General features: G+C 43.5%; 3 protein-coding genes across 6 annotated transcripts in view; 2 read left to right on the forward strand and 1 right to left on the reverse strand.

The window, feature by feature from the left end:
* LOC119013477 (potassium channel subfamily T member 2) overlaps positions 1 to 3,004 on the forward strand; it is a 41,738-nt gene extending 38,734 nt beyond the window's left edge. For all 4 annotated transcript variants that reach the window (XM_037088036.1, XM_037088037.1, XM_037088038.1 and 1 more), the window contains 2 exons: positions 1,074 to 1,158; positions 1,259 to 3,004. In XM_037088036.1, coding sequence (XP_036943931.1) covers positions 1,074 to 1,158; positions 1,259 to 1,376 — 203 coding nt within the window. In that variant the 3' untranslated portion in view covers positions 1,377 to 3,004. The remainder of the gene's footprint in view (positions 1 to 1,073; positions 1,159 to 1,258) is intronic.
* Positions 3,005 to 3,151: 147 nt separating this feature from the next.
* LOC119013485 (C-factor-like) lies at positions 3,152 to 6,237 on the forward strand. Its single transcript, XM_037088055.1, has 6 exons — positions 3,152 to 3,835; positions 3,956 to 4,007; positions 4,136 to 4,323; positions 4,440 to 4,601; positions 4,737 to 4,847; positions 6,076 to 6,237. The coding sequence occupies exons 1-6, from the start codon at positions 3,692 to 3,694 to the stop codon at positions 6,187 to 6,189; spliced, it is 771 nt and encodes a 256-aa protein (XP_036943950.1). The 5' UTR covers positions 3,152 to 3,691; the 3' UTR covers positions 6,190 to 6,237.
* On the reverse strand, positions 4,904 to 11,753 carry trim35-12 (tripartite motif containing 35-12). The gene is made up of 6 exons (XM_037088044.1): positions 10,169 to 11,753; positions 9,928 to 10,023; positions 8,199 to 8,429; positions 8,092 to 8,114; positions 7,867 to 7,985; positions 4,904 to 6,915 (listed from the first exon to the last, which is right to left on the reverse strand). Exons 1-6 carry the CDS (start codon positions 10,721 to 10,723, stop codon positions 6,356 to 6,358), a joined length of 1,584 nt encoding a protein of 527 aa, XP_036943939.1. The 5' UTR covers positions 10,724 to 11,753; the 3' UTR covers positions 4,904 to 6,355.
* Positions 11,754 to 11,827: the final 74 nt, after the last annotated feature.

Raw genomic sequence — 11,827 nt, forward strand, 5'->3', positions numbered from 1 at the left:
TTAGTTAGTTTATTAGTTATTCACTCAGCTTGACACGTCAGTTTTTTTAAATTTAAGTTAAAAAAACATTTCTCATGATAAATTTTTTTCTGGTGGTCCTTTTTTGAAGTTCTGAAACTGTTTTCTGCTCTTCAGAGGGGGAAAAATGTCACTGATTAAAAAAAAAAAAAATTCACTCTGTTTCATGCATGGAACACATTTTTTGGGATGAGTGACTGTGAATTTCTTTTCATGTTTTCATGCCAAGAAATGTTTTTTCTGGTGCTCCTTTTTCTAAGTTTTTTTTTTTTTAAAGAAAAATTTCATGTGTGAAACAGAGGGAAAAAATATTGCTGATGGGGAAAAAAACATTTCATGCGTCGAGCCGTGTGAATTTTTCATGAAAAAAAAACAACATGTTTTTAAACTTGTTTTTAAAAACAAAAAATGTCATGTGTTGAGCCGAGTGAAAAAGATTTTATTTTTTCTTCTTTTTCTTTCATGTGTGGAACAGAGGGGACATGTGCCGAGTGAACACAGTTTTGTTTGAATTTAGAAAACAGAGCGCCAGATGAAATGTCTCCTTTTGTCCCTCAGGGTTTCTGTTACTATCAGAAACCTTGTGATTAACTGGGGATGTTTTCATGATAATATCACTGTCCAGTTTTATTCCCATCTATATGCTGATGTTTTCATACAAAGGGGTTTGTTCATCCATCATTCATAGCCTGATGCATAAAACATTTTAGTCCAAAAATGATTTTGTAAGGTTGTTGGCTGTATTTTCTGACCTACAGAGTATTAAAATAGATTTATCCATAAACCCCTTTTTAAAAATGTAAAGGAACGTTATTAATTCTCTGAATTTCCTTTCACCTGGAGTGTTTTGTGTAAAGGATCTGAATTCTTCTTCCAGCCACTCTGTAACTATCTATGTTCGCTGCTTGTGTCTGTTTTTATTTAATGTGTCTTCCTGTATGATGACTCAGAGTAACGTAGCCTCTATTCTGTGTGCCCGGATGTTGCACAGCCTGCTATATATCCTCTGCCTGTTTTATTTCCGGCCTCACTTACTTCTCTTCTTCCTGTGTCAGACGGGATGACAGATCAGGGGAACAGACTGTCTTATATCCTCATCAACCCTTCTCCAGACACCAGACTGGAGCTGCACGATGTCGTGTGAGTGCACAAACATAATTGAAAGCACGTTAACATCAGCACAGCGCAAAAAACTACACATATAACAGAGTCCTATTTGTCCACGCTCCCCCACCTGCAGATACCTGATCAGACCAGACCCCCTCTCGCTGGTACCCAATCAGGGCAGCAACAGGAAGTGCGGCGCCGGGCTGTCAGAGAGTCACCGGTTCGATATGCAGGACAGCACCCATCTGTGAGAGGAAGAGACAGACAAATAAACTGTTCAAACACTGCCAGAGAGAGAAGAAACAACAACGCAGCCGTAAGAGAGGGACAGAAGTGGAAAGGGATGCAGCCGGATGGCACGCGGCCCTCGTGTTTCCCCCACATTCAGCATCTGTGAACTCGGAGGTGCCGGACATGCATGGACCTTTTCTATAACTACAGGAACGTTTTATTTATGCACCTTCCTATTTTCAAAGTGGAGAGCTGTGGACACAGAAGTGCATTTAATGAAAAACTGTATGTATTTATATCTGTGTATGTGCATGTTATGTGCTGCATCGTGTGTGTGTGTGTGGCTGAGTGTGTGTGTGTGTGTGTGTGCGTGTGTGTGGCTGACTGTGTGTGTGTGCTTATGGATCAAGAGCAAGACACTGCCATGTTTTATCTGGACAGCCAAAGGAAACCTGCTGCCAAATGAAAGTCGAGGGATGTTTTTTTTGTGTGTGTGTGTGTGTGTGTGTGTGTATGTGTGTGTGTGTGTGTGTGTGTGTGTGTGTGTGTGTGTGTGTCCTCTGTTGTGTCGTTGGTGTGTTTTGTCACACTTAATGTTGTTTGGTGTATTTGAAAGTGACACTGCAGTGCACACACACCAAGTGAGGTTTTTAATTTTTAATTTTTTTTTTTTCTCATAAAGCCATTTGGACACTTTTTACATGTTGCTTATACAGTCGAACGCACACATTCGTTTTACGCTCACCAGCAGCGGAGGAATCCAAAGAGCATCAGTCTCAACGATGGACATCAGTAAACAGCCGGGCCTCGTCAGCGCGGCGCCCTCAGTCACACTGCCGTCTCAAGTATTTCATTATTTATTTGATTTCTCTTTGAACAAACTGCTCTTGACAGTATTGTTTGCCTGTTTCTTTCTTCCTGCTCTCTGCTGCTGTCCGTCAGTGTGAGTCGTCCTGCCACCAGCTTGCTTTTGCTGACGTGCATGTTAGAGATGCAGGGCATGGACAAAATAACAGGAACGTATACCATAATATAAAACCATCCAGTGCAACAGCCCTGCAAATAAATACGCCCTTTGTTAAGCTTATATGGTAACATTTTTTTGAGACCATGTCGGAGAGGTGTTGATCAGTTTAAAAAGCCGATTTATGAGCTTTACAAGTAAACATTTGCTGTATTTATTGCTCACTGCAATGAATATCCACCTTTTAAAATCATTAGTTTGCCCGTTAAGAATTTAAATCTGTAGTACAAATTGGTTTTCAGACAGGAGAAATCTCATTTCTCTGAAAACAAGTGAAAAATGTGCTAGTAGCGTGAGATTCTTCTTGTTTTGTTTTTGTTTGTCAGGCAAGTCCACCGTGTTTCAAAGACTTTCAGTTGTTTAAAGAAACATGAGATTTTAATCTGTGCTATCGATGTAAATTACTCATTAGGTTTGACATGTATGCAGTTTGTTTACCAAGGATTTGCGAGCCGCTGTAAAAATCTTTTGTCAGAAATTCAAAATGTGCCGTTTCTCACACAGAACTGGTGCAGCCGTGTGGTGGGAACGCTTCTCCGGCATCCCAGCCAGCAACACCACTCCTGTAGCTTTAGTGCCAGTAGAACAGATGAAAATATGTACATATTAAAGTCAGTCGTTATAGCTTGTCGTTGCTTTATTGCTGGTCTGGTGTCACTTTCTGCAGCTACAAAACATCAGAACCTCTTCAGATGATTTCACTCAATAGATTCAGAATTTGTAGTCACATTGGTTTTTTTTATTTCTAAACAAATCGCTCGATTGTCGGGCGCGGTTTGTCTTCGTGTTGTTTTCCAAGCTCACATTCTCGAAGCTATTTGTGCTTCGAAACATCAACAGGGTATGAGTCACTAATGGCTCCAATTCATCAACGGCAAATGTTTCCAAGCTCACCAAAGACCACACAATACTGTCAAATGTGCTGCATCAGTTAGTCTGCGCGCCCGTATGACTTGCATTATCAAGATCTGTAATGTGCAACCTGATCGGTGAGTTTGTGTGGACACAGTGGAGGGTGTATTTTAGCGCTCCAGTCAGGTCACTTTTCATTATATTCGTTACTAGGACACAGTTGAACCCGACGCTCCTCCTTTTAATCTGGCATGTTGGAACATTATCACCTTATCAGGTTAGGCTTTACACGCCTAACAAGTCACAGTGACTTGCTCAGATTTTGCTGTAGAGAGGAAGCAGCTCTATACACAAACTGAGACGTGAGAACGTGGGTGTGGTCAGGCTAAAGACCAAACATTCAACCGGGGTCTTATATAAGCGCTCAGACTGAGAACAGTGCAAACAGAGGCAGAGGAAATGGCAGCGCAACCAGTCACCGTGCTTATCACAGGAGCCAACAGAGGCTTGGGCCTGGAGATGGTTAAGCAAATGCTGGAGGGAAAATGTCCAGTGAAAAAGCTGTTTGCCTGTTGCAGAGACCCGAATGGACCCAAGGCTGAGGTGAGCAAAAATCAGTAAATGAACTTGCAAGTTGCAGTGATTGAGAGGTGAGAAGATGTGAAGTGATCATCCGTGTGCGTCCTCTGAATTAAAAACTTGTCTTCTCTGGTGTATTTACAGGCCCTGCGAGCGCTGGCAAAGAAGCATCCTAATGTCCACGTCATACGTCTTGGTATACACTCTGTCTTTCTGTTATATACTGACAAACTCTCTGTCCTGCTCCCAGCAGCCCTGTGTAGTGATATTTATCTGCATGTCTGCTGCTGACTGACTCTCTCACTGTCTCTCTCTCTGTGTCAGACGCCGCTGACCTTGGTAGCATTAAACAGTGCTCCCAGCAGGTGGGCGCTCAGGTGGGGACGGGTGGTCTCAACCTGCTGATTAACAATGCAGGGTACATGTCCAAAAGCATCCTGCAGGAGACCACTGCAGAGGACATGCAGACCACTCTGAACACCAATCTCATGGGTCCTATGTACATGATTCAAGTAAGTAGGCGAGAAAGTGTGAAACGCTTAAATATTGCATTTGTGGGAGCTGCGGTCTGCACGTTGAACGAGTTGTGCTTCTTCTTGTTGACTCGCTTGCTGCTGGTCATCATTAGGAGTTCCTGCCTCTCCTTCGTGCAGCCGTGAAGGCCAGTAAAATACCCGGGATGTCCAGCAGGAAAGCAGCCGTCGTCAGCATCACCTCACTTCTGGGTTCGATGCAAGTTGTCAAAGACACATATTCCTTCTTCCCTGCCATCTCCTACCGCATCAGCAAGGTGAGAAACAACCTGCCAACACTGTAACCTGCTGCTCAAAGGCTTGATCTCACATTCCTTGAGTGAAACTCCTCATCCATCACCTCGAATGACCCGTCACCTCCTTTACCCTCTTCTCTTCTCTTCTCCTCTCAGGCTGGTCTGAACATGCTGACACTGTGTGCTGCAGAGGAGCTGAAGAAGGACGAGATCCTGTTTTCTCTGCTGCACCCTGGCTGGGTGCGCACCGACATGGGTGGAGAGGAGGTGAGTCAGTCGTAACAGGATACAAAAGAGCTATTGTAGAGGAGACATTCAGCTCCTAATGATAAGATTGCTTTATTAATTAAGAGGTGCAATAATTCCACCACCACTCACAGTGATTTCTACAGATCTTTGCTCAGTGATGTGAATTAATGCAAATCCCAGTAAAGACATTACAGAGAGCAGGATCATCAAGCTGAACAGGTCGCTGATACAAGCGACACTGTGACATGCTGCTTATCATTTGCAAGTCATCATTACACATCAGAATCACATTCATAAAACTGAATCTATCAAGTTTGTTTTTCTGTGTCTGAGTCACAAAACAAACAACACTAACCTCACTGATAATTCTCTGCAATGATTCAGTTCAGTCTGAACTACGACCTAAAACACGGCAGCATGCAGTTAAATCTGACTGCAGATAAACTCTAGTGCAGCTTTTCACCTGCTGACGAAGGCTGATGGCTGCAGGACTGATATATTAGACGACACGTCTTGAGTTGCAGAAGTCAGATATTGTCCTGACATTATAATCATATCAGAAACTGTCTAAACAGTGGATCAGAATTCTTGTCATTACAGGTTTTCTGAAGCTTTATGTTAAAATAAGGTATAAATTTTGCACATATTTCCAGAGCAACAATTCAATAAAACCAGGTTCAAATTTCTTTTTTCATTTTGTTGAGATATTACACTCAAAGATTTTTACTGAGGGAATTTTGGATTTAATAATATATTGGAATACAATTTTCCAGAAATCAGGCACAATGAACAATATATGAACAAACCCATGGGAATAAAACTGGAAAAGTTTAGTGTGGGTAGGTGATAATAAAGTGGAGATTTCTGGAACAGAGAACGAGAAAAAACTCTAAATTTTCATACGATTTTAGGGGAGAAAATGTAAGAATAGTAAAAAAAAAAAGACATCACAGCTAAGCTTCGATAAGATTTGAATAAATCTCCACAACAAAGATATGAACTAAAATAAAAACCTATTTTTTTTATTTTATAACTCACCAGTTCATGAAAATGTTTTCACACTGTCTTCATATGAGGGGAGACAAAAGCAAATATAAACCAGTTATATTACTTAAAGCATTTGTGTTGCTGCAGCGTCTATCTGTTTGTACGAACAAACATTAGACAGTATTTTTGTGTGAGCAGAGACGAGGATTGACTTCCTGTGTGAACCATCTTGTTAACTGTGTGTGTTTCTGACCACCAGGGGGAGATTGACGCCCTGGAGAGCGTGACAGGGATGCTTAGCGTGATAGAGTCCCTGACTGAGAAGCAAAATGCAGCATTCCTGGATTATAAAGGCGAAACCGTCCCCTGGTAACAAACAACCGCTTTGTGTGTCACTGCAGTCAATCACTAAATGAACCCAAGTGAAATAAACCAATACTGTTTCAACTACTTTGCTTCCATCGTGCTCTTTTTACACACAAACACACACCAACGTCATCTGCTTTAATCTTTAAATCATATTGATTAAGTCTTTAAAGTCACCATGTGGCGCTGTTCCACACAGCCACCTTGGCGGGGCAGATCTTCAGTGGTTTGGGGTTGTTGCCGTTAATGTTGGCTCCAGGGCAGAAGAAGGGGAACATCTTCTCGGTGAAGAAGTCGGTGAAGGTGTAGATGGGCGTCATGCTGAGCGGGTTGGAGAAGGTCACCTCTCCGGAGTCGTAGTCCAGCTGCACCCTGACTCGGGTGAGCTCTCCCACCAGATTCAGCGGGGTGCTGGGCCTCGTCATGGCCGAGTACTCGCCCTCGTAGTGCGAGATCATCCAGAAGCCGCCCTCGGGGCAGCCGGAGATGCGCCCCTTCCTGTCGATGGACTCCTTGACCACCCCGAGCATCCAGTCCGGCTTGTCGCTCACATCCACTTCCCAGGCATGGCGCCCGGAAGTGAAGCCCTCTGATCCCAGCACGAACACAAAGTGGCCAAAACGTTCAGGATTGGCCGGGAGCTGCTTGAGGGACCCGGTGTTGGTGACGCTGGTCAGGTCTGTGGAGAGGGACAGCCAGGAGTAGGCGGTGTTTGGGTCCAGAGTGATCGCAGCTGAGAGGGAAACAACAGACAAACACAGCGATGTAGTGAAGCAGATGTGTCGGTCGCACGTGGCCCCAAAAATCTGCCAGAGGCGACCAAAGATTTTCATTGGTCTCACTGCTGCACCCAACATTCAGCAGGTGTGATGAAAGAGAAGATGTAGCCTTATGAAATTATTTCTGAGGGGCGCGGGAGAATTTTTTATTTTATTTTTTTTTCTGGTGCGAGTGAAAAAAAAATCTTTTTTTCACCAGTGAACATTTGAAAGGAGTAAAAAAAAAAAAAAATTCACTTTAGTTACAGATTTAGGTTGTAGACCTGTTGATAAATGTTGTGTGTCAGAAATGTTTGATTTTGGATTTTGTACTGTGACATAAGTAAAGTACGGAAGCCCTGAAGGGACAAGAGAGACATTCACCCCCAAAAAATGTTCATGTGTCAAGCTGTATTTTTTTTCCTCTGTTTCACTGTGTTTCTGTCTGTAATACTCATTTTGACCACAAGAGGCATTTTCTTCACTCACTCACTATATGAAACAGAGTGAATACTTTTTTTTTCACTCTGTTTCACACATGGAAAACACATTTTTAGAGCTTAGAAAAAGGAGAACAATAAAAAAAAAATGTTTCCCTTGCCCCTTCAGGGCTTCCATACTTTACTTATGTCACAATAAAAAATACAAAATCAAACATTTCTGACACACGACATTTATCAACAGGTCTACAACATAAATAAGTAACTAAATACCAAATAATAAAGGAGACGTTTTATCAATTTCCCCTGGAAAAAAATGTTGTTTTCACTGGATTTCAAACATACAAAAAAAAATTCAGGAGTGAATTCTATTGTTTCGTATTCAGCTGTATTGTAAATGAGCCGTTACTTCAGTGTATTTCTGAGTTATAATAAAGGTTAAACGAATTAAAAGGTGGAATAAAAAGGATTAAAGTGAGTGTTTACTGTACTGAACCAGCTCCACCATCTTCTCCCACACATGGAACTTGAGGGAACTGACGTGTTTGGCCACATCGATCAGAGCTCCGGACACTTTTCCTGGATCCGTCGGAGGGATCTGCGCTCTGTGAGATGAAAAAAATAAAATCAAACACCAGAATCTGTCAGTGCTGAACGGCTAGCGAGGCCGAGTCTGGTTTAAACAGACACGGAGGATGAGAAAACTGTTACCTTTTCTTTATGTTGGCATAACTCTGAAATCAGAAGAGAGAGGATTAGAAACTGTGTGCCCGGCCGGGAGAGTTCAGAGAGGAGTGTGGATGGTAAACGTCCCTCACCTTGAGGAAGAGAGCGTCACTGGAGGCGATCTCATTCTCGATGGCGATGACAGCGTGAGAGGAGGTGAGGATGGCGCTGGTGATGCTGTCCGACTTCCTCTTCACCAGCTCCTTCTTCTCCTCGTCCTCCTGCTGCAGGGCGGCCAGCCGAGCCGCCTCCTCCTTCTCCAGAAACTCCCGCAGCTGCTGGAACTCCTCTCGGATCTGCTTCTCTGTGGCCTGAGTCTGGTTCTGGAAGACATGAGGGTTCAAACACTGAATGTGCAATAATGTGACTGATGCAGTGGATGGAGGGTGAAAAATACAATACAAATACAAAACTGTAAAAAAAAAAGTTAAGTAAACGTGTGTGAGAATAATCATAAAATGTGCTTAAAGTATCAAAAAGTAATAAATGCAGAAAAATACCCCCAGTGACTGTTTTACATGTAAAAGCATAATTACAACGAAAGAGGCTCTTTTAAGACTCACTGTGTTTTAGTTTTCGGGTCAAACTGATTTTCAGTGGGAGTGCTACAGGCTCTTTAAAGACAGCATCACAATCTCTGTTATTAAAACACTAAGAAGGCTCGACACAACATGAAGCTTTGCTGCTAGTATCACCAGGGTCTCTACACATGAACACCAGCATTGAGAACATTGTTTGTGAACAGAGTTTACTAAAAAGAAAGTTTTTGGACAACTAGCTTGTTCCACTCGCCGCCGTCCTGCCAGCTGAGAAGTGTTGATCTCTGAATGCGACTTATCGTGGACGAGAGTTCAGATGGAACGCTCCCGTCTTCCAGCAACAACCATCCACGCGAGATCTCACGTGACGTCAACGTCAATATTGTTTCTCACTAGCAGCAAAACAACAAATTAACCGTGTATTTATATGGAACTAAGCTTCAGGAGCGTTCCACCTTAACTGTCCTCCAGGTTACGTCACATTCAGAGATCGACAGGCGGCGAGCGGAACAAGCTACTGCTAACATGAGTTGTTCAAAAACTTTCTTTTTAGTACACAAACAATGTTCACATGCTGGTGTTCATGTGTAGAGACCCTGGTGATACTACAAGCAAAGTTTCATGTTGTGTCCAGACTTCTTACTGTTTTAAAAATAGAGATTTTGATGCTATCGTAAAAGTGCCGGTAGCACTCTGAAAATGAGTCTGACCCGAAAACTACAATACAGTAAATCTTAAAAGTGGCTCTTTCGTTGTAATTATGCTTTTATATGAAGGTTTGACTCGCGTTCATTCATAAAAAAAAAAAAAATTTAAAAAAGCCTAGGTTGCATTTTGCCGATAGTTTCACTTTTAAATGATTACTAACACATTAAAGTATTAAAATAATTTGTAGGAAAAGCAGCAAAGTTTCACATTTGTAGAGTCGGAAGCATAAAATGTTCCTTCATTTAAATTTGTCGTCACTTTTCTTCCCCTCAACTTGTTAAAAACTGTTAAATGGTTTCATCTATAACTAAACATATTTTATACAATCATCATCAGCAACCACAGCAATTAGAAAAGTACCATATTTCCCTCCGACATGTTGCTGAAATGCCACAAGAAGACTCGGATTTGTACTCTGGTATCAGTTCCTCAACCCAACCTGAGATTTGGCACCCTGAAGATGAACTGGGTGTGTTTTCTTACACCCTCGGCTGACGTGTTTACACACCAGCAGCAGCGCGGCTCGGGTTCAGTGCTCTGGTGTTTCGTGGATCTCTGGTGTGTTTGTTGATACCTGGATGTGCACCGTTGTGTCATCACACTCCTGCTTGGCTTCATACAGGCAGCGCAGGTTCTTCTTCAGAGGAACGAGCTCTTTCTTCATCTCCGCCTAATAAAAGGAACAAAAGATTATTCTGACAGTGAGCCTGAAATATTAAATATTTATGCTGTGAATCTACTAACAAGAGGCATCAGGAGGACTTGTTGTATAAAGCTGATTGATAATAAACTGCAGCTCAACACGAACGCGTCACCTTCAGGTCCTGAGCCGCCTCTTCCAGGGGGCACACTCGGTGTCCCTGGTGCTTCTTGGATGTGTGACACACACAGCAAAGGACTTCAGAGTCGTCCAGACAGAAGAGTTTGAGGACTTCCCCGTGTGTGATGCACTTCTCCTCCATTATCACCGCCTGCTCCCCCGGCCCCCCGGCCCCTGGTCCGGCTCCTGGTCCTGGTCCAGCTCCTGCCGTGCGCTCCTGCTCCCTCAGGAAGGTGTCGGCCACGTTCTTCAGCGCCAGGCTGACGGTGGGCTCCGTCAGGGAGCACTTCCTCCTGCAGATGGGACATTCGCGTCTCACCTTCTTCTTGTTCCAGAACTGCTGCAGGCAGGCTCGGCAGAAGCTGTGGCTGCACTTGAGCACCACGGGGTCCCTGAAGATCTCGCAGCAGACGGGACAGGACAGCTCCTCCTCCAGCATGGAGCCCGAACGCGAGGAAACAGCCCGAGGTCGAAGGGCCGAAGCCACCTTGGGACTCTGGAGGAAAGAAAGTTTTCCAGGCTGAGAGGAAGCACGTGGGCGCAGCGCCATGGTTCCTGTTGGCACTTTGGTAACTTTCTGTTACAGCTGTGGAAAGTTTTCTCTGAGAGCTCCTCTCTGAATGCTGCAGGAGTCCTGAGTGATCTGGACACAGTTTATGAGCAGCCAGGGTTACAGATCGGCAGGGACTCGAAAAACAGGTTTCCTTCGCTTCTAGTAAACAAAGGGAGCCGTCACAACCCTCATCTGCCCGCCGCAACGCGGTTCTTCGAAAACATTCAGGTGGAGTTAGAGGGCGAAGGGTCAGAACATCTGCATCACGTTTTAATTATCTGAACATACTGAAAAAGGTGCCGAGGACAAATCCGTCCTGGACTCAGCAGGAGGCCTGCAGGTGACCCCGGTGAGCTCCACCAGCACGATCAGGTTCACCGACGTGGATCTTATTACATCACCTGTAACGGCCCCGCCGACACCCACAGTGATTTCACTGTCTGGTTAAATGTCATGAATCTTTCAGGAGGACACGGCGAGAAGAAACACAAACACACACACACTCAGGGATGGTGTGTGAATGTTGGAAAACACCTGAGCACATCTCAGCGTCGTGTCTGATAATCTGATCTCAATAAAAACTTCAACAGAACGAACCAGTGCGACGTCGGAGTGTGTTTTGTTTAGTGAGGCTGCAGCTGACTGATCGATTAGTCTAAAAACAGATTTACAAAACTGGAAAAATCACACTTTCTTCTGTCCAGTAATGAAGTCTCATCATTAACGGTCATCAATGATGAAGAAAAGCAGCCACATCTTTACATTTAAGAAGCTGGAATCGGTGCATTTTTGAGATTGCTGCTTGAAAAAATACTGGTTTTTTTATTACAGCTGAGCAACATTTGGCTTTTAAGTAGAACAGCAACATTTTTTAAGCTTTATCGACTAATCAAATCTCCTCAAAAGCACCTCGGAGCACCAGGATGAGGTGACAAGATCAAGCATCGCAATATTTTTCACTATTTTCACAAAACAGAAATAGTAACACACTTAACAAACACATAAATAATCACCAGTAATGTGGATATAACACAAGAGAAGAGTTCTAACAGTCTGGTAAGTTCAGCAGCCTTTAAAACCATTTCCGCCCCGATCAATCCC

This window comes from Acanthopagrus latus, chromosome 23 (genome assembly GCF_904848185.1).
Source record: "Acanthopagrus latus isolate v.2019 chromosome 23, fAcaLat1.1, whole genome shotgun sequence".
Classification (NCBI taxonomy): domain Eukaryota; kingdom Metazoa; phylum Chordata; class Actinopteri; order Spariformes; family Sparidae; genus Acanthopagrus; species Acanthopagrus latus.